The sequence below is a fragment of the Corythoichthys intestinalis genome, chromosome 5, assembly GCF_030265065.1.
Source record: "Corythoichthys intestinalis isolate RoL2023-P3 chromosome 5, ASM3026506v1, whole genome shotgun sequence".
In the NCBI taxonomy this organism is placed as follows: domain Eukaryota; kingdom Metazoa; phylum Chordata; class Actinopteri; order Syngnathiformes; family Syngnathidae; genus Corythoichthys; species Corythoichthys intestinalis.
Window position 1 is genome coordinate 47,061,351 of NC_080399.1, and position 27,587 is coordinate 47,088,937.

General features: G+C 37.8%; 1 protein-coding gene across 2 annotated transcripts in view; it reads right to left on the reverse strand.

The window, feature by feature from the left end:
- trim44 (tripartite motif containing 44) overlaps nt 1–26,030 on the reverse strand; it is a 132,524-nt gene extending 106,494 nt beyond the window's left edge. For both annotated transcript variants that reach the window (XM_057835978.1, XM_057835979.1), the window contains exons 1-3: nt 25,852–26,030; nt 13,136–13,760; nt 10,131–10,208 (exon numbers count right to left, since the gene is read on the reverse strand). In XM_057835978.1, coding sequence (XP_057691961.1) covers nt 10,131–10,208; nt 13,136–13,747 — 690 coding nt within the window. In that variant the 5' untranslated portion in view covers nt 13,748–13,760; nt 25,852–26,030. The remainder of the gene's footprint in view (nt 1–10,130; nt 10,209–13,135; nt 13,761–25,851) is intronic.
- Between the last annotated feature and the right edge of the window lie 1,557 nt (nt 26,031–27,587).

The window sequence follows — 27,587 nt, forward strand, 5'->3', positions numbered from 1 at the left end:
GTGCTGATTGCAGCCATGCTCTGGACCCACGTTCCGTCGACATTCGCTGGAAGTGATGGTAAGTTAATGCAGCGCCAGCCGTACAACAAGAGACGCCGAATCTCAATGACGCACCCTGAGCCACCCAGGTTTCATTTTTGCAACGTGTTGACAGTTAGAGCTGTTTCTGAATGGGAAACATTTAGGAGCATAAAAATACTGCCAGCTTTAACTTCACGGCTGGTAATGACAGTGTTAGACATCCGATCTTCCTTTCCATCCACTCCCAGTCAAAATGGATTCGACATGTAGTACAAACATGGCACCCAAAATATTGTTTCACATGTGTGCGTGCGCAAAAAGTATTCCACATGTATGCGCGTAAGTGTCTCACATGTATAAGCGCAAAGATTTCACATTCATGCGCGCGCGCTGGTCTCACATGTAAGCGTGAAAGGATTTCATATATATGCGCGCGCGCTGGTCTCACATGTAAGCGTGAAAGGTTTTCATATATATGCGCGCGCGCAGGTCTCACATGTAAGCGTGCAAGGTTTTCATATATATGCGCGCGCTGGTCTCACATGTAAGCGTGCAAGGTTTTCATATATATGCGCGCGCGCTGGTCTCACATGTAAGCGTGAAAGGATTTCATATATATGCGCGCGCGCAGGTCACATGTAAGCGTGCAAGGTTTTCATATATATGCGTGCGCGCTGGTCTCACATGTAAGCGTGAAAGGTTTTCATATATATGCGCGCGCGCAGGTCTCACATGTAAGCGTGCAAGGTTTTCATATATATGCGCGCGAGCTGGTCTCACATGTAAGCGTGAAAGGTTTTCATATATATGCGCGCGCGCAGGTCTCACATGTAAGCGTGCAAGGTTTTCATATATATGCGCGCGCGCTGGTCTCACATGTAAGCGTGAAAGGATTTCATATATATGCGCGCGCGCAGGTCTCACATGTAAGCGTGCAAGGTTTTCATATATATGCGTGCGCGCTGGTCTCACATGTAAGCGTGAAAGGATTTCATATATATGCGCGCGCGCTGGTCTCACATGTAAGCGTGAAAGGTTTTCATATATATGCGCGCGTGCAGGTCTCACATGTAAGCGTGCAAGGAATTCATATATATGCGCGCGCGGGTCTCACATGTAAGCGTGCAAGGAATTCATATATATGCGCGCGCGGGTCTCACATGTAAGCGTGCAAGGAATTCATATATATGCGCACGCAAAAAATATTTCACATGTATTCGTGCACGCGTCTCGTATGTATGTGTGCGTGAATATCACATGTATGCGTGCGAGAATCTCACATCTATACGTGCGCAGAAAATGTTTCAATAGAGTGTGTGAGAACGTTTGATTAGTGTGTGTGAAAGGTAATCCTGAATTATGTCCCTAACGGCCCCCCATAGACATTTGACAGAGTGGCATGAACTGCGTGGGCAGTGTCATAGACAGGCAAAGTTAGTTTTGTAAACGGAGGAAGATGTGTTGATAACACCAACAAACATGGCCATGATAGGTTAGTAGAGTCCAAACATTATGTAACCCAACCACATGACACAGTACTTACCGATCAAGTGCGTTAAAGTAGCCTGTTAACACACTCACTCAATCAATCCCTCACTGACTGACTCCTTAGCATGCCACATGTCCTCACCAGAATATTTCTGATCTATCATACAGTAACAATGTAACACATGGCAACTGCTTGTGAAAAAATATGGCCAAAATGGAAAAGTCAGCATAGCTACACACGTTTGTGTGATGGTTTCGAGGTCTCTGTGCTGGGAACCAGTTGCAAAGAATCATCACCAAGTCTGACTGCAGTCTTCGGCCTGTCCTGAATTCCACTTTGCCATTACATCGACTTACACTGTCACTGAGTCAGTTTCATCCAAACATACTTATGTATTCTTGCCTGGATCTTAACTTTTTTTTATTCCTCTCGCAGTTCCTGCACCAGCATCCTTTCTTGTCCTACACCTTTGCTCACTTTATCTCTTGTTCCTCCAAAGCTCTGCATCAGTGGACCTAAAAGAGCAACCTGTTTGATATTTCACTCCATGGTTCATTTCTTCATGGATTCAATAAATAATCATCTCAAATATGTATCTTCATCAGGTGTCTGCTCTTGGTCCTACTCCCTGCACTGGACCCTAACAGTAGGAAATAATAAGAGGGGTGAAGAGGTCAGTAACGGACACAATAAGCATGGCAGATGTTATGTGGACAACGCCAAAAAAAAAAAAAAGTTACAGTGGCATGTAGATGTTTGGGTATATCTAGGAGGGCCTAAATTTTTGCATACTACTTTATGACTGATGGCCACTGAAAATTTTTCGGAATATAAGGCATGGATAAAATTCATCATTTTGTCCCCAAAACTGACAGTTCGCCTTATAATCCAGTGGGCCTTATGTATCAATGTGTGTCTTGTAGTGCTGCAACAATTGATCAATTTTCTCGAGTAATATAAATACATAAAAGCTTCGACTCAAATTTTGTTGCTTCGAGGATTCATTTAATTAGAATGACGTAATGGTTGGTATTGAATGTGTTCCATTTAGTTTTATTAATTTGGGTGGATCCACTGCCTTCAAATAGCAACAGTGAATATGACATAACTCGTCTAACATGGCTGAATCCAGCTGCTTCCTGTTTAGACCAACATAAAGTATGCTTTTGTTTGAGCTAATATGTTTTTTTATGTATTCTTTATTTTGTTTAGCATTATATTTAGCAGTTTTTCGTGGGAATGTGTGTTTGTACGATTTGTCAAGAGCATTGTTAAAAAAAAAAAAAGTTAGCATTTAATAGCATTTAAGCTAGCGGACTTTTGATTGCAAGTTAGCCAATTGTTCTTTTGTTCTACTAATATCCTCTTTTTTTTTTATTATTTGAGGCTAAATTCAAGTATTTTGATTTATTTTTAAATGCATTTATTGCTTTTGTGAAATGAAAGTGCAACTCTGCATCGTTTGAAGAAAGAGAGGAATTTTATTTTGTAGTCGCATTGAATGCTCTTTTGAAGGTAATAATAAATGTTATGTGTGAAACCTATTTGTTACACGTCCTAAAATTTATTCTGCAACGCATTAAATGTTTGTAATCCGATTACTCGATTATTCGAACTAACTACTTGATAGATTAATCGATTGACTTAATAATCGACAGCTGCATCCCTAGTGTCCTGCCTAATGACCTCAAAGCTTTTCTGTTGGAGCAAAACTACATTACATTGCTCCAATAAATACCTTCATCATGACTCAAACCCATGAATAAAATAAGAAAAAAATGAATAATTGAACAGGAATTATACTTATATAATTATAATGTATTCTTATTGGAAAATCCTGCTCGACATATGACGATTTTGACTTACAATCCAGGTCCTGGAACTAATTAAATTCATATGTAGAGGTCCAGCTGTATTTTCATAAATATTTTGGGAATAAAGCATTTCTATCATCAAAGTGGAATACAAGTGTGGGGGGAAAAATACATTATTATGAGAATACACAGTGCGACTACAACTGAACACGATCCTTGAATTGTTATTAACGTTGTCATCGAGTTAAATTTTAGATGCAAGAAAACATTTTAAAAAGTCATTTGCGATCATAAAAATGTGGAAACACTAGAAATAGAAAAACAAAAAGTAGTGGAGAAAAGTTTTTTTGTTGACACCCATTAACTGGTTTTGACTAAAGCCTAAGTAGCAAGCCAAGCCGCCACCTTCTTTGGGAATGATACTGAGTCACTCAATTAAAATTCTGTGAGCAGAGGCAGGGCTACGACGCAATGGGAGTTGGGGGTTGAGAGGAAACACAGGAGGAGAGAGGATAGGACAAAGCAGAAGAGGAGAAGAAAACTGAAGAGCTGATGCATTGAAAATAAAAAAAGATTTTTTTCCCCATGTGTACCCTGTGTAGCCTATTCTACAGAAGACAACATTTTTGTCTGTGGCTCTTGATGACTGTACAAGGCAACAACAACAACAAAAAACACAGGTTGAACCATTGCGCACACATTTAGATTCGGGCCAGTCTTTTCTGAGCTACACAGACCTTTGCACCAATTTTTTGGAATCCATCACATCTTTGCATGCAAATGGGTTGAAAGGAGCTTTGAAATGAGCAATTTTTTTAAGGTGAATAAAGTCTAAACTTTGTCCCGTCTTTGTTTAAAGAGTCAGTGATAATCTATTCACTCATAAACCCATTTCCTCCTGAAACTTTTCAATCTAAATACAATGTAACTTATACAACTTATGTCTGGCTCTTTTACTAGCACTCTCACACACAGACCTTTCCTAACCAGAAGCTGTCACTCTGATGCTTTCCTGCCATGCATAATAATTTAAGGGCTGACATTTGAGTGGAGAGAGGACACGCTGACAAAGCCACATAATATTGCTACTACTGCCCAGTGAGGAAACAGGAAAGTAAGTGTCACCAGCCGACTGCACCTTGACGGTATACAGTAAAAGCAGATGGTAAAAGCAGATGATTGATAAATGTAAAGGCAGTCTTTGCGGCAGCACCGATATTTCAGAATGATAAAATGCAAATTCAGCTAAGGTGCCAGCTGCCAGTTACTTAAATTAACCTTCTACAATATGTTACTGCACTTAGGTCAAATCTCTGCAGGCACTTAACAATGCTTCCATGTTCTCATCATTTCCACTGGGTTCAGACCCAGTTAACAGAGGTGGCTGACAGAGCGGGTATACGGATGCTCTCAATGATGGATGACACCCTGTGATTATGGTTGCTGTACCTGTCCTTGACGCTCAACTTGCTGAACTTGACATTGAGCATCAAGGACAGTCAAGTTTTACTTGCAAAATATGTCCCACGATGACAATTACCCCATGTTTTGCAAGGATATGATTGATTTTCTTAAAACAGTGGTTTATCAGGGTTCCTCCAGCTCTACTGTAGACCAGTGAAATTATAGAGTTTATAAAAGATTTCAATGATGTTTGAAATTACATTTCAGACCAACTTGACAACAAACCTAAAATTGGGGGGGGGCGAACAAATCTGAAACTTTGTGCCTCTAGCTGGAACTGTATACGATTAATAACTGTTCATTTATGCAGAGAGAAATCTGTGTGTTTGGTGCATTTTGTTTCCGAAAGCACCTATATCAAGTTTTTCCACATTGAAAAATAGACCCAGGCGTTGTGTCTGTACGCTATGTTTCCAGGACAGTAGATTGAAACAAAGATAAATATTACCTTTTTTTTCTTTCTTTTCACACTAACAAACATGTGAATGTGAATTCAACACCTTTTAAGACTTTTCAACGATCCGCAGTAACCCTGTTTATACTGTGTAAACTCTCTTCACAATATTACTTCAAAATGTTCCAAATGTACGTACAAATGTTTGCACCAATAATTATAGTGTTACAGTCTAGGGATGTCCACAATCAGATCCAATGATCGGAATTCAGGCCAATCATGCCATTTTTCAGAGGATCGGATGTGGTTGAAAAGGATAGGGTTTTTAATTTTAATAAAAATATTTGGGGTGCACGATATCCATTTTTTTTAAACCGATACCCATACCGATAACTTCCTGCTCCTCAAAGCCGATACCGATATAGATAACCGATGATAAATATATAATTTTTAAAATGTATATTCACTGAGTTTATGAACACTTCGATGTTTAAAAAAAAAACTAGTGGTGGATTCAACTTAGATTTGCCTTTGACCTAACCAAATTTTTCATAATGACATGAACATTTTTATAATGCACAAAACAAAAACAAGAACAGCCTTGACTTCAAATAAAGTGCTAATATTTATTTTTTCAAATCAATATACTTTGAGTCAATCACAGTCAATTAGTATATATAATTGAAGATGTGTTTCCTGAACAATGAGCACTGAAATAAAACTTAAACCCAACAGGTATTGTGCTTTTTCATCAGACAAAAATATTTGGTGCTACAGGAGTGGAGATTGTTATGGTCTTGGTCCATGAAACAACTTTCTTAACCTGGGAGACAGGTTAGGACAGCAAGCCTATCAATAACCAAAAGGCCTCTCAATAACTTACTAACTTATTATAAACACTTAAAAATGCAAACATTATATAGTAAGGTTCATCACATATTCCTCATAACAAAAATATGGGAGAACAAAAAGGATTAATGGCCTGCCTTATAATAATCAATATAAACGGCAGTGAGTGAACCCATTTTCAATAAAGTATGAGGTTTCTTCTCTGCATAGTACGAAATCCTACCAGGCATGCTGACAGCAATAACATTAAACGTCTATACTGTATGTCTGGGGTGAAAACCTACGCGCTGTGCATGGTTGCCGATCGAAGTATGGAATCGTGTGGCAATCTCAACATACTTTGCCGGTGCTTGATTTATAAACGCACACATCCCAATCCACCTTTTCTTTTCTCGCCAGCCTTGCGGCACACTTGAGTGTGATGTCACAGAAAGGAAGCGCTTGATTTAACAACGCACACATCCCAATCCACTGACACCTTGCCAAAAATATTACAGTACATATTATTGGTCCTATTAATAATTTTATTGGATTTATTGGGACGACGTCATAATTCCTATTACCGACCGATAATTATCAGACTAATAATTATCGTGCACCAGTAAAAAAAAATATATATATATACAGTGGATCACAAAAGTGAGGACACCCCTCACATTTCTGCAGATATTTAAGTATATCTTTTCATGGGACAACACTGACAAAATGACACTTTGGCACAATATAAAGTAGTCTGTGTGCAGCTTATAGAGTTAATTTATTTTCCCTTCAAAATAATTCAAAATATAACCATTAATATCTAAACCCCTGGCAACAAAAGTGAGTACACCCCTTAGAAACTACGTACATCCCTAACTGTCCAAATTGAGTAGTCATGTAACTCGTTACAGGAGTGCTGTCAGCATTGCTGCAGAGATTGAAGAAGTGGGGGGTCAGCCTGTTAGTGCTCAGACCATACGCCGCACTCTACATCAAATTGGTGTGCATGGCTGTCACCACAGAAGGAAGCCTGTTCTGAAGACTGTACACAAGAAAGCCCGCCCGGCTCATCAGACCACGGGACATTGTTCCAGTAATCCATGTGCTTAGTTCACATGTCTTCAGCAAACTTTTAGCGGGCTTTCTTGTGTACTGTCTTCAGAACAGGCTTCCTCCTGGGGTGACAGCCATGCACACCACTTTGATGCAGAGTGCAGCGTATGGTCTGAGCACTAACAGGCTGCCCCCCCCCACCTCTTCAATCTCTGCAGCAATGCTGACAGCACTCCTGTAACGAGTCACATGACATTTCGAGGGAAAATGACAAGCAGTACTCAATTTGGACATTTAGCGATGTACGTTTTTTCAAAGGGTTGTACTCACTTTTGTTGCGCATTATACGCGGGTGCGCCTTATATTCGGGAAATTACGGTAATTAGATTTATGACAGTCAAAACAGTATACAATGGAGAAAAAGCTTACACTGCAGACAATTTATTTGAAACAACTATAGACCATTTCACGCCCCTAAGGTTATGATTTAAGAATATTAAGTGCAGAAGAAGAAAGATACTATATTATCATTGTCACAACAAAAGCTCTGTATAATGAAACGTAAAACAAGGAAATTGCTCCTTGACTGTCTTAGTGTCTGCCAACAGTTGATCTACTTCAGTCATATTTATATTGTATTCATCATTATAGAGTGGTGCACTGATAAGTTACAAAAGCTACTGTAAACTAATATCTCCTTGACAACCAACAATAAATTGCTGTGAGGCACTGCACTCCTTATTTTCTGGGGCCATTTTATTTGGTAAAAAAATTAAATGGAGCACATATTGCATATACAGTAGTGCTTTGTCGAAATCATCCTGGGACTGAAGCACTTTACATGGGCTCAAATTCACCCTTTTAAGAACAAATTCCTGCAAAAATTGGAAGCCGCTGCCATGAAAGCCACACATGGTATTCACAATCATTCGGGATATTCTGATGAAGTCATTTCAAACTTATAAATGTGTAGTGAATTCCAAAACAGTCTAATTCTACATTCTGTTCTTGTTTGTATATAGCGGTATATGGTTCATAAAATATATATATATATTTTTTTTAAAGTTGTAATTGATTAATGTTCAAATTGTCCCTATGGCAAGAATGTTAATTATGAAGCATGGACATAGCACTACATTATATCAATACTTTGAGTCCATCTATTCCATTTAAGCTTTGGTTGAATATTCTGTTTTTACCACTGTTTAAAATACATAACACACACTCCGCTAAATCCTTGATTCAATTAACTGATTCTGGTCCACAAGGGTTTGAGGCACGACTCGAGAAAATCAGGTTAAACGTGTTCCCTTCTATTACATCCAAAACAATGTTCGAATTAATCTTATTCCAGATGTGAAAGGTTGAACTCAGTAATCACATACTAACTCCTAAGTCTCTTATACAATTACATTTGCATGCATCATATTCAGACATGTGCTAGTCCATGAATTGTGTACCAAGATAAATATATACGTTATTCAGGAGGTAAAATATGGCTCTGACAACCATTGTGACATCTATCCCTGATCACGAACTCTCCATAGCAATTGCCATTGCCAATGCAGTGTAGCCACAGATTTACAAATGAGAAATGACTCTGTTGAGACACTCCATTTACATCATAGGTGTCAAACCAATTCCACAAAGGGCCAAGTGGGTGCTGGATTTTGTTCCAACCGATACCCCGCAAACAGTTTAACCAATGAATTTTCTGTTGAAACAAGCAGCACCTGACAAAGTTTAACTGATTACCCATGTAAGAGATCAGATTGGTCAAAAGGTGTCCTCTTCATTGGTTGGAAAGAAAACCTGCACCCACTTGGTCCTTTTTGGAGTCAGTTTGACACCAGTAATTTACATCATGCAAAAATAACATGGGTGTAAGCTCACTGAAAGTAAGAGCTTTTCTACTCCAATTATGATTCATATTATTATTATTATTATAATTAGGGGTCTAAGGGCAACCAAATACAGCATGACAGGAAAAAAAAAACGTGAACATTTTAACCCAATAAAACAATAAAAAATATTTTATCTATAGTAATTGAAACTTTAAAACATGCCACTTAAGAAACAATGATGGCATTTGATGGAATGATGATGGAAAACGTTCTTAAATGGCGTCTGACTGTACGAATGCATTCTTGAAACCTGCTGTTGAGATTCCTTATCTGAGCTGGGATAGTGCAAATTTCATCCTGACTTCTCCAAGGTTATTAACATGTCACAATTGTTTAGTTGTTTAAGGTCACTGCCTCACATTGCTGCTACTTGCTCATGTCTGCCAATATGCAAAAAATTAAAATATTTTAAACAGTGTTCAACAGCAAATTTCAAAAATGAATTTGTACAGGAGGACGCCATTTAAAGGGTGTAACTTTTATAAATAAAAAATTCCATAATTGTTTCTTAAATTACATGTTTTAATGTTTCAATTACCATGATTATTTTTCTTCCATCACTTTTGGTTTTACTGGACTGTTAAAAAGTTCCCCTTTTTTTTTGGTCACCCCGCATACTCATATTGTGATTTATTTACACAATTAAAAACAAACTATGCTGAATATTTCTCATTGCCATAACACAAAACATGTCTACCTGGTTTTGAACATTGGACATCTCTTTTTCGCTACACTTCTGTACAGCATTCAGACAGTTTACAATATTTACCTTTCACTGCATATTCAAATATTGTTGTCTCGTGTCTCCTCCTAGCTTGCTCGTTTTGCACATTTCTTTTGAACTGTTGTACAGTATTTGAATTCCCTGTTTGTTTTTAATTCACATTATTCAATTTATATTTTTATTTTATTTCATTCATATATTTTTTTAAATTTTATCTTCAACAAGGTTTAAGTCAACACAAGTGTATCTATCTATTACTTGATGTAATATGTACTGTAGCTTAGCCAGCATTAATTTTACAAACCTAAAGACAAATAATAATACTAATAATAAAATGTAACAACCTTGTTTGTCGCTTTCTGCAAAGCTCCAAATTTACAATAAAAACTTTCTTTAGTCCTGGGCTTTTTGTACTTATTTTATTTAGCTTTAGACTCACCTCTGGATTTGTCCATTTGTTTGAGAGCTGTTCTTCCATCTTTTGTGTGCAGTCAAGCAGGTCACGACCCTGTCTATTCTACACACAAACACAAACAGCAGATGCAATGCTTTATCATTGAGTTGGTATCATTATTAATAATACACACAATATAAATAGATCTGTGAAACTCAATTTTGGGATCACTCAAATTTGACTTATTGCAATAGTTTCTACAATAATGTTAGTGGGATAATGAGGAAGGTAAGCTGAAAAGCAAACTAGTTTAAGGGCAAAGATTGAAAAACTCAAAGCCAAGGGAATCCATATCACCACTCCCACGTTTCTGCCACGGGAATACACAGAAAGAGGATAAAGAGATTGAGTGGTTTTAGCATAAATAATGCAGCCTTGGGCCATGAGTGACCCCCTTTGTCTCGCACCAATCCATATGTGGCCCTGATGGAAGGGAAAGTGTTGCAGCTAATATAAGCGACTTTGTTTTTCAGAGGCTTAGCCGCAGGCCAGAGAAAAATCACTGTTTCTACAGCAACACCGGAACACTTCATGATGGCCACTGCCACTGTGTTGTTTTATTGTATATTTTATTGTATTGTATAATGCTAATAAATTCAAGTACTTCTGCTGAGAAATTTTTTAACAGAGCTGTTTGGTCGAGATATGTTTTGTCAGAAAAACAATGTTTTTCATTTCACGTTTTTCAAATGACATTACTGTCCCCCTTCTCACTCACGAGACTCTGCAATATAATAACCAATATAATAACGCACTACTCTGCACTGCTCACCCACATGAATCCGGTGGATCCGGTCAATTTTCAAACTAATATGCAATCGTAACCTACTTTTTGAGTCCATCAGATCTCTTGAGTGGTAGATCGGGGCACAGTTGACTTGTCTTTGTTGATTTACTGCTGTCTTCTCTGCTATAATAATAACCAACACGGTCCCGTGTTCAATACAAAACCCTCCTACCATAACAAAACAAGTAGGAACTAATATTCACATTGGAACTAAAGTTACACAACATAAAATATACAATATAAATGAATACTACATCACATTTGTAAAATATAAACACATAATAAAATAAATAATAGCCCATTTAAATAAAATAAATTGAAATGAGCTAAAACACCTGTAATTAAATAATAAGAATAATACACACAATCTGCTTACACAATTGAATTTATTTCTGTGTGGCACTTTAACTTGAGAAAATCCACCAAAAAAGCTTTTGAAAACCGTTCATAAGAAAAAATAAATGTTTCATTGAGGCATTTCATTTGTAAAATACATGTTAAAATCTTTGTCATTGGGATTGCTTTTCCCTTTAGTGCAGGACTTCTTTTTTCTTCTTTCTTTCAGAAAGAAAGCTGACCAATACGCGGGGTCTGAAAGGCAAATTGTTGTTGGATTATCTTTAAATACCCGCTACTTTTTGAGCAGAATTCTAGCTTTTTATAGGCTAATGTTCCTATTGTTGAAAGCACAAAAGTGTGTAATAAACAACTAGCACATACCTGTATATATTTTGCATTTTGTTTTCTTACTGTACCGAAAATGAATCGAACCATGACATCAAAACCGAGGTACGTACTGAACCGAGATTTTTGTGTACCGTTACACCCCTAATGTAATTATATATAATTACATATATTATATATACCCTTACACCCCTAATATATGATATAAGAAAACAAAATGCAAAATATAAATGTGCTAATTGTTTGTTACACACCTTTGTGCTTTCAACAATAGGAAAATTAGCCTATACAAAGCTAGAATTCTGCTCAAAAAGTAGCGGGTATTTAAAGATAATCCAACAACAATTTGCCTTTCAGACCCTGCGTATTGGTCAGCTTTCTTTCTGAAAGAAAGAAGAAAAAAGAAGTCCTGTGCTAAAAAGAAAAGCAATCCCAAAGACAAAGATTTTAAAATGTATTTTACACATGAAATGCCTCAGTGAATCTTTTTTTTTTCTTATGAACGGTTTTCAAAAGCTTTATTGGTGGATTTTCTCAAGTTAAAGCGCCACACAGAAATTAATAAATTTAATTGTGTAAGCAGGATCTGTGTATTAGTCTTATTATTTAATTACAGGTGTTTTAGCTCATTTCAATTTATTTTATTTAAATGGGCTATTATTTATATTATTATGTATTTATATTCTACAAATGTGATGTAGTATTCATTTATATTGTATCTTTTATGTTGTATAACTTTAGTTCCTATGTGTTGGTTGTTATTATTATAGCAGAGAAGACAGCAGTAAATCAACAAAGACAAGTCAACTGTGCCCCGATCTACCACTCAAGAGATCTGGTGGACTCAAAAAGTAGGTTACGATTGCATGTTAGTTTGAAAATCGACCGGATCCACCGTAATTTAACACGAGTGACTTCCGGCCCGATCCAAGATACCGGTAGTAGTATTGACGCAGGAGGGCCGCGTCTTGCGTCAAATAATAAACTCTGCCGTTCTTTTCGCGTGCGTCGTGCTGAGCCGCTTCTGGGACGCATCTAACACCCGGCCGCACTGCAACTGGTGTGCATTGGCTGATTGACTCTAACGCCCACGTTTCACTGCGTTCTCGCGGCGGCCACGTTGTCAACACCATCCAAAACTCCCCGGAGGGTAAAAAACATTCGCCGTCGCTCCCCTTTGCATCATAAATTAATGCACCACAAAGTCCCGCCTCAAATAATTCACCGATCAATATTGGACTGGAGTAGAAATCCAATTGACACCACAGAATGCTCAACTGACATGCTGTGCATCTTGTACATGGCGCTGTGCATCTTGTACATGGCGAAAGGTTTTTTGCCGGCTAGGAAGTAACAACAATCTGGTCTTGTGTACAAAAAGCAGGCCAGGTTTTCTGTAACTGCTGTGACGCTACTTTTTTTATATTGATTGTACTTTGGATTGAGATTTTTTTATCCTTAACAAAAGTGTCACAATCGGTCGCATCACAATCAGTCGTGTTTCAAATGAAAGACTCACCTTCTGCCATTTGTAAGCATCATGCAGGGTAATAATCTCGTGTCCCTGGTGCTCACCCTGCACAGCACACACAACACAGATAATCTTTTCATCCTGTTTACAGTAGAGGGTTCCGTCCTGTCCGTGCTCCTTGCATCGTAGTCTTTCTACTGTCACAGTGTCCCTTTTCACATCCTCTTTAACAGCCATGTCCTTCTGCCCATCTTGCAAACACTTTGCTCCCAACTCAGCACCCTGCGGCAGCAGGTGATTTTTGGATTCATGGCCATTCATATCCTCACCATTCTCATCTTCAATCGCTGCTTGCCTCAGAGATACATTCTGTTCATTTGGCAACCGCTTCAAAGAATCTTCCTCAGCCCCAATTCCAGAGTTTATGTTTGAGTTATTTCCTTTAGCGTATGTCCCCTCGTGGTTAAAGGGCGTGAGCAGGTGATGCGTACTGGAGGCATGTCTATCAGCATGCAAACAACAGAAAGCAAAGCTGCAGGTGTGGCACACCTGTGTGGCCAGTAGAGGCTCATCAGGCTCACATGCATCACATGTTCCATCCATCTGTGGCAGCACCTCCATTTCCATGACTCCTTCCATAGGTTCTCTATAGTGCTCCATGAATACTGATAACCTGTGTGGCAGATGAAAATGCCTTAAAGAAGATACGGTGTATAAAGCAGATAACAGGATAATAACAGTGACCCATGAGTACATTACATTAGTGGAACAGGACACATAGGACAATGGATAACTTTCATTTTATGCAAGCACTGAACATTCCAAGCAATTGAATGCATCACTCTGCTCTCAAGTGCATGAGAATGGTGCTCATAGCAAGACGGTTTAAAACAGTTTTTCAAACAGTGGGCCGCGGCATACTACTGTGCCATGACTAGACGTGCCAATTACCGGTTTCAAGGTATAATGTGATATGAAAACGTCAATGTTTCAAAACCGCAAAAAAATTCCGTCATACCGTCCCTAGAGTAGTAGCTATTTTTGACGTCCCAAAAATGCAGGGAGAAATCCCTTGCTTGCTGCTGCAAGGCTCAACCCTCCCATACCGGTTGTTGCTCAGTATCATTGAGTCAGCTGTGAACACAAAGGACTTTTTCCCCCCCATCGAAGATAACGAAATCACTGCTATGGGAATACTTCGGCTACAGAAAAGTTACAGACAGCCGAGACTTAGAGCAGGAGGGCCAACCAACATGTTTGAGGAGGGTGGTTTGCTGAGGAGGCAATACCTCCAATATGATTTTGCATTTATACAAAATTAAAGGTAAGTAAACACTGTCATGAACGTTTCCCACCAGCTACGAGAGTTAACTCCAGCGTGTTTAGTGTGTCTAGCGGTGGTAGACTCTCTCTGACAACTGTCTGTGTTGAGAATGAGAATGTGTGTATAATGTAAACATGACAAACATGCTTTTTATGGAAAATAATTCAATTATTTTTGGTCAGATGGTAATATTGTTGAGCTGTGGCTATGGGTTTAGGCTCACTTAAGGGACTGCATTTATTGTAATTTAGAATATTTTGTTACTTAAATTTATATTAACAACATTATACCTATGTTCCAATTTGCTAATATGTTTTGAAAAATGTAAATCCTATTCAATGGAAAAAAAGCTTTTTTTTTTTTTTTTTAAAACCCAGATATCTCAAAGTAACACATTTTAGAGCTGTAATTGCATCACCGTGTTAATTTGACTTAAGGTTATCATACCATCAGAATCTCATATCAGCACATGCCTAGCCGTGGCGTAGTGTCTGGTTTGCCGTGGAAAATCGTCATCTTTCACCTAATTGATGTAAAAATGGTTTTTGAAAATGCCCCGCAAATGTGCTGTTGCTGAGTGTCTGCGCTGTCAAATGTTCTGTAATTATGCAATACCCTTCCATATCAGTAGGTGTCAATAGGTAGCTAATTACTTTGTTAAGTAACGCATATGAGGTAAGAGTAGCATTGGGGCTATCGGCTAGCTAGCGAAAATATAACGATGACAGCTATGGAAAATGTTTTTGTAAAGGAAAGATGCTAACTCAGAACTGGACGCTGGATAAAATTCATTGAATGGCGGTCAAACGGAAGCAAAGACTGTTTCCCCTTAAAAAGTTTGTGGTGTGAGCCATTAAGAAATTTTCATTTGGATTTACAGTGGACTGCAAAGAGGAATCGAACATAACAGGATTAACTTTCACTGGTGTTCTTTGTGTTTGTTTGATTCCTAGTCAATACACACACGTTTGTATTGCTAATACAGGCTACAGAAATTAATTCGTACCTTTTTTGCTGGTGGTGTGCCATGTGATTTTTTTTTAAATGAAAAAAAGGTGTGCTCTGGCTCATAAAAGGTTGAAAAACACTGGTTTAAGAGATCCATCTAATAAAAAACATTGAATTGATTGTTGTGGGTTATTCAGAGCTTAATCCGAGCATGTTTTTGTGTGTTGGTGAGAATCGGTTGCTTTTTTTTGCACATGAAGGGACAAAACAAGATTACGGGAAGAGCTCATAAAAATGCTTTTGTCCTATTAATGAAAAATATATAGTATATTGAAAAGTAAGAGTGTGACAATATCTCGATACAGCGATATATCACGATATTTTGCAACCCGATCAGTTATCGATATGCTCCCGCCAAGTATCGATACTTTTATTTGACATGTTGGCCATTGGATGCTGTAAACTGCTCAATGTTTGTTGAGCAATTCCTTGGTGGTCCACTAGGAGCGCTCAAGAGTGGCGGTGAAGGTAAAGTGCGCACAAGCTTTATGGGAACGGTGAAGGAAAAAGTGACAAAAATATTACTACAAATCACACATGTGGACACACTTTAGATTTTACACCAACAAGCAAGGAAGCGAGGTGAACAAGGATTTTGCTGTATGCAATAATTGTCTAACAAAAATAAGGTTCACTGGCAGCCATTGACGAAGTGGACACGGATTTCTTCACTGCTTCGCTTTCATCACTTGAGGTAAGAACGTTTTGCAATGTAATTAACTTTTTAATTTACATGTATTATTTTGGTGGCATTTGGTGTTGAGTGATATAAAATAAACCAGGACCCTAAACTGGATGAAATTGAATATCGAATAAGCCTACAATAATTTACTGATTTGATATTATTTGAGAACCACTTTCCATCTAGTTTACTACACAAACTGTTATTACTGCCATTTTGATGCAATAAGCTATAAAAATGGTTTGAATAGCTTCCAAGATATATAAGGTGATGTGCATGATAATTAATGTAGTCTACATATTAAAAATAGGTAATTACTGCATTTTTAATTTCTATACATTCAATTCATATTTTTTTAATTCACTCAATACTTCCAACACACACACCAAAAAAAATCAGGATTTCAACTCAAAAGCTATTAAGTAACTAATATTTGTTTTATTTTGATGTTCTTAAGGTGAGGAAGAATGTGCTTGACTGAGTCTGACATCTCAAATGTCAGATGGTGGAAGTCATATATGAAGACCCACCAATTTTATCATTGACCCACTCCAGTGCTTCTCAATTATTTTCTGTTACGCCCCCCCAAGGAAGACGTAAATGTTTCGTGCCCCCCCAAACTGCCGCCACTGTAAATAGTATCATTTGTCAATAATATTACTATTATAAGTACGCCTTTGCCTCACATTGTGTCCTTTTTTTCTATTGCAGAAAATAACAGATCAACTTATAAAGTATAACTTTATCAACAATGTTTTGTTTGTAACAGAAAAGACTTAACGCGCATCAATTTGCCTGAATTAAAAAAAAAAAAGTCACATCCAAACTGCAAAAATACACTCAAGGTACATTTTTAACATTTGATACTGAAAAATACAATCAGTAAATAATAACAAATTCAAATTGATTAAAAACATTAACTCATGATGAGGACAACATGCCAAAAAAATTGACCGCAAAAACAAAACATAGTAGAAGAAAAAAAAAAAAAAAAAAAAGAGTGTCTTTGGACAGAAGGACAGTTTTTATTTTCGCTGCTCACAGCTCACAGTATCACCTCCAGTTTGCAATGGTGTGGGGTATTTTTGCACTGAGAATGCTAACAGTGCTCACTGGTTTACTTGTATAACACTGACAAAGCGGGACGATTGTTGGCAATATTCAGCACGTTTTCGCTAAAAAACAACCAAGCGGCTTATCAATGAGATTGGAGTCTAATGTCTTTAAGTGGTGTCTTGATTGATTTGGCTTCCGGCTGTCCGCTATAATTATTTTTAGACACAGTAAACAGTGGTCTTTCCTCACCTACCACTGTATTAATTGTCAAAGCCAAAAGGCAAACGGTCCGAAAAAAGCGCATTCTCGGCGGCCGAGGGAGAACCGTAGGTGAGGGCGGTCGTCGTGACGATCCCAAGCCGAAAATGGCACGTCTCGGGTGGACACGTGAGAACCGGAGAAGACAGCGGTTGCTGCGTGAGTCTAGCCGGAAAACTGCTTTCGAAAACGGCGCACAGATCTTCATATCTCTCTTCTGTGTGCTCTTGCTTACTTCAAAAATACTGCGCGCACTTTGAAAATGAGAGCGCCACTACCACCCACTGAGTGGATGCGCAACTACACTTTATTCTAGTACGGCAAAAAAAGGAAAAAAAGGCCTGTTCCCCGAGGTCATATGCGCCACCCTTGGCATCGCTCTGCTCTCTCCTAGGGGGGTGCGCCCCACTATTTGAGAAGTACTGACCCACTCCAAGCTCAACTGCTGACTGACACCTACAGCACTGTTTTTTTTTTTTTTTTTTTCCCTAAAGATTTAAAACTTTAAAGAAATTAAGGGTGACATTCATCATTATCTCTCCAAGAGATATTAGTGGTTGTGGTTTGTTTCCTCTATATGTGCAGGTACACAATTGGCAGTAGATTCATATTTTACAGCAATGTTGCACAGAAAAGGTGTCACTGTTTAATAAATGACTTAAACAGTACTTTTTCTATTTTGAAATATCTTTTTTTTTTTTTTCCCCGTTTCAACAGTTATATCGTAGAATATCATGTATCAAATTTCTGACCATATATCGATAATCGCTGTATCATGATATTGTGAGATAATCGTTATCGTGAGCCTTGTATCTCGAATCGTATCGTATCGTGAGGTGCCCTGAGGTTCCCACTCCTATTGAATAGCATAACAGATAATATAGTGATATTTTCAGAGGTTGAAGAAGGCTTGAGGAAATATGAACAGAAACATTGGCAACATGTGTATCTGTCTGCAGCCTGCAAGATGACGGATGGAGGCGTAATTTGCAAACCGAGGGGCCGGAACTTGCGGTATGGGTGTGTGGTTGATTTTAGGGTTAGAAATAAGGTTAATTTTAGACTTTGTTACACCCCTGTCCTGCATGCAGCACATTCTACACCTGCATTCGGACATCAAACCTCATTATAATTTGAATAACAGTTACCAACACCAGCGTTTGGCTGGGAATCAGTACCGGTTGTACCCTGCTTCAAGCAATAGGATCCAGCACCATTAAGAGAATAAGCGATGGATTTCAACACACGCACAAATGAACGCCTGATTTAAAAGGGAACACTGGAATATAATGAAATATACATGTATAACAACAGACAACACGTATAATGTAATGAAAGTGCACCTTTTGCACAAGGCACAAATACTGTACCAGCAAACATCTACAATATACAATGACAGATTGTCTTAATTTTTGTCATACTTACATATTATGTATATTTTGCCCAAAAAATAAATAAATAAATACATTTAAATATATATATATATATATATATATATATATAAAATGCATTATACTTGAGAAATCGCTGTAATATCCCCTCCACAAAAACAATTGGGTGGCGTGAGCCTAGAGGAACCGGCTTTACCAAAGCAAAAACAGGAAACAGGAAGACGCAATCCACAATCACGGAACTATTTAAGTGCAAACAGACTTACTTTGTTTAGTGACTCACAAGAAATTCAAGTTGTGTAGGTGAATGCTCCTATCCACAGTTACGGAGTCAACACATTTAGGGAATTAGAATATGAGCTCCAACGGCAGATTTGGTTTATCTATTGATAAGTAATCAAGTTTTAGTATTCACTGAAGGCATTAAATTCATTCATCTTCCTTGCAGCTTATCCTCCAGAGGGCCTAGGGGGCACTAGAGCCTGTCCTAGCTAACTATGGGGAATAGGCAGTGTACACCCTGAATTGGTTGCCAGACAATCACAGGGCACAATGAAAAAAATCAACCATTCACACATACACTTGTACATATGGACTATCTGGTGTTTTCAATCAGCCGACCATGATTTTTTTTTTTTTTTTTGTAATGCTGGAAGATAACAGAGTACCCGGATAAAAGAGGACATGCAAACGCCACGCAGAAAGGCCAGATTGATTGAACTGCTGATCACAGAACTGTGAGGCGGATGTGCTAACAACTCTTCAACTGTGCGCCCCATCCTGAGAATATCCCTAACAAATTTTATTCTTATTCGTCTACGAATAATGGAGGAGTAGCCATTTTAGTGACGTCATGTTAGTGTCCTCAAGTTTGTTGGTAGCAAGCTTAGGAGCGTGGCTATTTCTGGCTGTTATGATTTGCCAATGGCAGCCTCTGCAAGCTTTGTCGTTTCATAATTACACAATACTTACTTTCAAAATAAATATTCAATCACTTGACCCTGACACACTTACATCAGATACTTGTGTACATCAGATGCTTATGTGTGGCATCTGCATCTCTTGAGTCATCAAGAAAGCATGCTTACATTGCCTACCAGATCTGATCCATTATGTCGACACGCTGATCAGTTCACGAGCATGCTTCACGACAAATGATGCAAGATTACCACAAGACCACAGTCCCTAGTACAGGGGTGGGCAAACCGGTCCTCGAGGGCCGCAGTGGGTCCTGGTCTTTGTTCCAACTGATTCAGCACAAACATCAGCACAGACAGTTTAACCAATGAGGTTTCAGTGGAAACAAGAAGCACCTGACTGCAATTAACTGATTGCACTTGTAAGAAACCAGATTGGTGAAAGGCTGTCCTCATGATGGGTATGAACAAAAACCCGCACCCACTGTGGCCCTTTGTGGAATAGTTTGCCCACCCCTGCCATAGTATATACCTACCAAAATTTAAATCTGATCTGTCCACAAATAACGGGAGAGTTCCCATTTTAATTGTCCTCACCAAAATGAAAAATGATTGCCCTATTGAGCATTTGCCCCAGGCAGCAAAAAAAATAAAATAAAATAAAATAAAAACAGCATTTGAAGCTAGCAGGAAATGAAGGAAACAAATAGTCTCCACTGATTTTGCTATTAAAAAATTAAATAATAAAAAAAATTAAATGATGTTAAAGGGGAACTGAAGAGCTTTTCAGATTTCGCTCTTAAGTGTTTTACTCAGTTGAACTGTATTAAATGCGTCATTCGCTCTCTCAAAAAGTCAGATAAAAAAAAAATAATAATAATTGACCGCGTAGTTTTTGAGTTATGGCCATAGCAACACCATAGCAACGAGGGACGCGCCGTCCTGCCGACCCCTACCTCGTGACGTAACTTCCAGGAAGCCTCGCCACCACTCTGAACACGGAAATATAGCACCACGCTATCCTCGCCATATATTGCAAACATTTTCTGGGTTTTACTCGCGGGATTTGTCATGCCATCTCTATGTGTAGCGATATGAATTACTCACAGGAAGACTCGAGACTCTAGGAGTGGTCCAAAAAAAAACTTCTGCAAAGGTTTGGACCGTTTTTGTTAGCATGCATACAGGTCCCCAATCGGCTCATTGTTTTCATCATTTCAGCCACGACAGCTTTGAAAACCTACAACAATGCAACCTTGGTTTTCCAAAGACGTAAGTAGAACATTAATGGCTTTTTTTTTTATAAACGAGGGGGACTCCTACTGCCAGTTTGTTGAAGTGCGACATTTTTTTTTTTTTTTTTTGCTGTTGGCCTGTCATAAGTAGATAGGTTGGATGACATGTCGTCTACTCATGTGATTTTATTACTATATCAATAGGTGTTATGTAAATTCAAATGTCCCCAGCACCAAATAGGTCCTTGCCTCGTTTTTTATATTTCAACATCAAGGTCTGCCTATTTGAAGAGGGAACAATAGCATCAAATAGATGCTGCTATGACTGGGGCATTATTATTTGATCACCAAGAAATTATTATTAAATTAAAATTGGGATTCATCCAATATTTTCATGCTGCTGTGATTTTTTTTTTCCTCCAGGAAGCCAAACATAAAAAATTAAGCGGCGGAAACCCTCAACACGATGAAAAAAGCGTTGCAAGTCAGTTGCCACCCAGTTTCCCAAAATCAAGAGAGAGTGGGTCGAGTCATATGATGACCGAAGTGATGCGGTGTCCAGCGATGACGACTGAAGAGATCCTATGAGGCCTGCCAGATGCTGAATTTCTTCCGTCTGCGACATCAGATGACGATGATTTAGGAGAAATAAATGTAGCAAATTTTGATGATATGAAATCATAAACTAGTCATATATACAGTACACATTTTTTAAAAGAAAAATCAAGTTACCTTCATATTTTAATGATAATGCATTATCTTTGTATAGAGAACACTTCATGCTACAGAAAAGAGTAAATACATATTTCCCACTGCCATTATCATTTTTCAATGTTGCGCTAGTCCGTTGCTATCCTAACTTTGTGTTGCTTACTAAAATTATGCTCTTTGATGTGTGCCGTTGTGTGCTTGGTATAACATGTTGTGTCACAATCTGACAACGAAAGCTAATGCTGATTCAACATAAACCTGGTATCATTTATTATTGCGGCCTATTGAATATTTTTTCAGAATGTAATATAATTACAATATATTATATACCAATAGAATACATTAAACAGTCAACAAAATGTGTCAATGTTGTTAACAATTTATGGTTTTATTTTTTTTAATGAAATTCATGCCCCTGTCAGTGCTTCAGCCTCCGCAAGTTTGGCTCTCACGTCTGGGATCTCCTGATGACACAGGCATACTCTTGGAAGGGTAATTACTTGACGGTTTACAGCAACACCTGGAAAATAAAATGGTTTTGTCATTTATTTTGAAATATCAATAACATATCATTCATTTAGCCACATTTGGGCTAGCTTTATAATATTTAGATCGGTAGGAGCTGTCCCATTACCTAAAATCCAGTTTTAGCTATGTGTAGAGCATTCATTTAGCCACATTTGGGCTAGCTTTATCATATTTAGATCGGTAGGAGCTGTCCCATTACCTAATATCCAGTTTTAGCTATGTGTAGAGCATTCATTTAGCCACATTTGGGCTAGCTTTATCATATTTAGATCGGTAGGAGCTGTCCCATTACCTAATATCCAGTTTTAGCTATGTGTAGAGCATGGAAAATTATACAACCATGTAATCGCATTCTAATAAAAAAATCACGATGCTGGATTTACCACTCACTCTCCCGTTCGTGAAGTGTCGAGCTGTCAATTGGCGTCATGACGCCATCTGCTGTGTCAAGTAAATCGCCGTCATCTGACGCCTCAGGTTCAAACATGTAGGGATTAATTGTAGTTCATCTTTCCTGGGAGCCTTTGCCATCGGTAGCGTCACGAAAGAGCGATCCTGAATGGTTACCTTTGGTGGAAATATCACTGACATCGTTGTTGCTGCTATGTTAGCTGTGGGTAGTCTTCTGTTGCCTACGTCACACTTCCGGGTTTGCGAAGGGACCATTAACGGAGTGCAAAAAAACTAAAAAAACGCAAATTATCCTTACAATTACGTGTTGATAATGTCATGGTTGTTTTGACGAACTTGTCCCAAGTTTATATTCATAAAATTACACCAAAATCCGGAAAGGTCTTCAGTTCCCCTTTAATGATAATTTCAAGTTGCAATATGCTCTACTTTGTTAGGTTCAAGACAAGTGAAATAACATAAAAGTAAAATTCAATATTTTTGGAGGTGTAAAAAGTAAAAGAAGTTAGCATTCAGTGAGCAGTCATCAATGATTGCAATTTGCTATGTATGTTTTATAATAATTTTTTTTTTTTGTGGACATCTAATCGGACAACCAAAAGATGTTTTTGACAAGGGCGTACGTTTGCATATGTATGGTAGAAAGTAGGGACATAACACTACCAACTTTTCAGGATTCTCAAATTGTCACCACTAACTTTTAAGCAACCTTATTTTCATTATCTAATGAGTTCAGTGGTATAGGTCATTCAGATTGTCTTCCCATATGTTGTAAGGATAGAATAGACCCTACTAGAGCTGGGAATCTTTGGGCACCTAACAATTCGATTACGATTACGATTCAGAGGCTCCGATTCGATTATAAAACGATTATTGATGCACCCCCCCGCCCCTTTTTTTTTTTTTTTTTTTATTAAATGTTTTGTACATTAGTTCCAAAATTGTTCAAAAATCCTCTCAGGCTAAACCAAACTACTATTTCAGTATCAAGTTAACATATAGCAGTAAACAAATATACAAAAATAACAGTAAATCAAAAACTCCAGTCCCCATTCTGTAACAGCAGCTTTAAACTACATTCAATTAATTTAATGTTGTGAATCAACTGTTAAAGTTGTTAAAATTGCTCCCGTTATTCCATAATTTCCCTTTTGTCTACTTTCGACATGTGAAAGTTTTAAAACTATTTTAAAGATAGATTCAAGTCAATATTTTACCGATTTAGGAGTATTTTAGATAAAAAGTTAATTAGGTTTGCTTGGAAGGTTCGCTACAACAGCCTTGCAGGGAAGTGTACTGCTTTAAGATGGCGGCCGTTTACTAACGGGCGCATCTAGCTTTTTGTAGATGTGCTGTTCACGCTACTGAATCAATGGTCCATCTAGTCCTATATAAATGATATCTACCATTACATTATGTGGATGACGTACTTTGTAGCAGCTTTTTGGCAGCAGTCAGGTATGTTGTTGTCTTTTTTTATCTCGTGGCATGAGTTGAGCTAGAGCCGTGAGTTGAGCATTGGCATTACCCGAGGGGCCGGGTAATGAGAAGCATGATGTTTAGCTACTCTCGCTGCGTTCTTCCTCGTTGCGCCCCGAAGACCGCGCGGCGCGCTGAGTGTGTTGTACTTCCGCTTTACTTGGCATATTTCAATCATCGGAATTTGGATGTTTGTGAATCGTTCTCGAATCTTCCACGGCCGAATCGCGAATAATCTAAGAATCGGAAATTTTGCACACCTCTAGACCCTACCATTATTATGTGAATTATTTTCATCATGTTCAGGCTTACATTTATCCATTTTCACTTGCTGAATGTGCCGGTCCATTTTTTCCCCGTCAAACGCATGCTTGATTGGCTGATACTAACAGCATGCCCCCCTCTCCCCAACTTTCCAACGGCAACACAGGCACACTCACACAGGCCTGGCAAATTGATGTCGACAACATGCCGCCTCCTCCGCAGAGGACGGATATTAGTTTTTTTGGCCAGCAGCAACCACGGTAAGTTTTATAAAAAGACGTCCATGTTGTGGAGGTGGGGAAAACATCACTTATTTTACTACTGAAAGTCCAACCTGCATCAGAGTTAGCATAACAATAAACTGTGTGAACTTGTTAATCTGCAAAACTACAGCGCTCAGGCCAGCCTCCACAAGAAACAACAAATTCAAGCCAGCTGTCCCTCATTTGGATCACTGTTTGCATTATGTCCATTACAGTAATGCAACCCGCTTCAGAGTGCAAGTCCCTTTATTTAAAAGAAAAAGAAAAAAAAAAAAAACAGGGCCCACCGACATGAACATGATCTGACACGACAAAAAAATCTGTGAAATGAAATCACACATCAGAATTTCATGAGAATACTTTGGTTCGAGTTTTGGGGTAGTTCAGTATGCCTCAGATGTAGATCGGTCCTTGGATATTTCAGATTTTTTTTTTTTTTCATTATTTTTTTCCCAAATCACTTTTATATTACAACACTTTAGTTTGAGTATTGGGGTGCTCCAATGTCTCCCAGAAATGGACCCATTCTTGGATAGCACCTTTATTAATAACTAGTACTTAGTTTTAGATTTTATTTTTTTGTTCCAAGAATGTTTTCTACAAAGTAAGAAACTGTTTTAAGAGATTCCAAAACAGCACTGGTGAGAGAACTTTGTTCTCACTGCAGAAGGGGGGAAAACGCAAATAAATGTAAATTATAAGGAAGAATCTTACAGACTAACGACAATGAACGATTTGGAATTACATTTATTTTAATAAAATGGTATTTTTGGAAAAAAACTCACGTTGGTGTGACTTCATATCGGACATTGGAAAACTAGGAAGTAAACTTTTAGTCAGCACAGTATCTTACTAATGCAATCAGGTGTCCTTTAACACCCATCACATTTGCGATGTGCAAAACGTATTTTTATTATTATTATTATATTTGCTGTCACTGTATTCTTAATTGTCCAGAATTTCTGACCGAACTATACGGTGCACTCCAGGGTGATTTTCATCTGCGTGTATGCGTTTGTGAGCGGGGGGCGTGGGGCGCCAATGTGGGGTCTAGCACCGAGTGACATCGTTCGTACCGCCACTGCCGCCGTTCCAAACTACGAAAGACAACTTCTGGTGAAAACCTCTATTTTAGCAGCGTTCATAGCATTCATCACATTTGCATCTGTCACGTATGCTGGGTGCTTCCTCACACGAACACACGAGCACAATCATAGTAAAGACTTTGCCTACTTACTGGTTGGTATCTTCTTGTTCCAACCTCTGACGAACTTTTCAACAGATGTCAGCTGATGTATTAGCTTGACATTTACCTTCGTATTTTATAAGTGTAGACGGAGGGCTTGAAATTCTATTACCGAGCCGTATAATGAACTTGCATTTCACATGGAAAATTGTTACCGAGCGAAGTTCACTTCCTAGTTTTCCAACTTCCGGTATGACGTCATATGTAAACGAGCGTTATCAAAAACACTGCTTTAAAGATAATTCCAGTGGTATCGATACAACTAATTAAAAACCATCTGAAATATAACAGAAATGAATGGAGCCTAGTCTTACATTGGATGGAATTGAAATAACGGGTATGAAATGCAACAGTAAACATATTGGTCAGATACTAAGCGGACAACATTGTTCCAAGATGAAAGTTTTTGGAACCCTCAAATTGAATGTATAAACTGGATTTCAATATAAAGCATAGTTTGTACATTTAAATATTTTACATAAACTATATCCTATTAATCTTTCTCTTGCTAAATTTCTTTATATTCATAAGGTGTGCTCTTTCTGTGGAAATGACAGAAACAATAATGGATATATTTTTTTTTAAAAAGTTTCCCTCCTTGATTCTACTGTCCCTTATCATTTGAATTTAAAACACATTATGCGTTACTACACTTACCCCAGATAATAGTTTTGAGTATTTAATAAATTTTTAAATTAAATAAATTCCTTATGCCAAGTTTTTTATTCACCAACAAAAGTTTGCAAAGAAACCTCTTATGTTTGCATTTTTTCAATCAGAAATAGATTATACAATTAAATCAATAAGACTAATTAGCAATTAAAAAATATAATAATGAACTGATGAGAATATATTATGTTTTTATATGTATGATGTTGCCCGAAGAAATTTCTATTATTTTTACATGTTAAACTTTTTTTTTGTTATTATTATTACTGCCTTTTTGTTTGCAATGATAATGTAACTGTGTTGATTGCATCAATATGTGTCAGTTTTTTTTTTTTTTTTTTTGTCAACTGACTGTTTTGTGAAGCATATGTTTGTATGCATGTGAGTTCGAATTAATTACATATAGTTTTAAAGATACTGCTTTAATGCAAAAATTAAAAAATTAAAATTATTCATCAGAGTAAGATCCTTCCATGTAAAATTCATCCATGAACTGGGTGTGAACCGCGTCTTCTGTGATTCCCATTCAGACATGTATCTGGGTACTGTATATGCAATATATGCACAGTTACATTGTAACCTTTATTGTCATTGTCCAGAGTAAAGAGTAGATTAAACGAGATTTAAAGCGTTGCCATAACATGCACCACAGAAAACAAAAGCAAGTGTGCAATAAGGCTAATATAAAAGCACAGGTTACAGTGTACACAAATTGGGAATAAAGTGAATAAGTGACTATCTGCAAGTAGTGATGTAGTAGAAATATAACAAAACGCAACAGTGCGTGTATGGCAATTTACAGTAATTATACAGTACAAGGAGGCAGATGCCTGGCCTGACATGATAGTGCAAATGATAGTTTGTACATAGATATTGATGTATCAGTGCAAAAATGCTTTCTATTTCTAGCCACTTTTGTTTGTGGCAGGATATCGGCAGGGTTTTTGATCATTTAGTAATTTAAAATTTACTTTGAAGTTGTACTTTCTGACTTTATAAGGCGTGAAAAATATGTAAATCAGTTGTACTGTATATTGCAAAATGGCATTCATAAATGT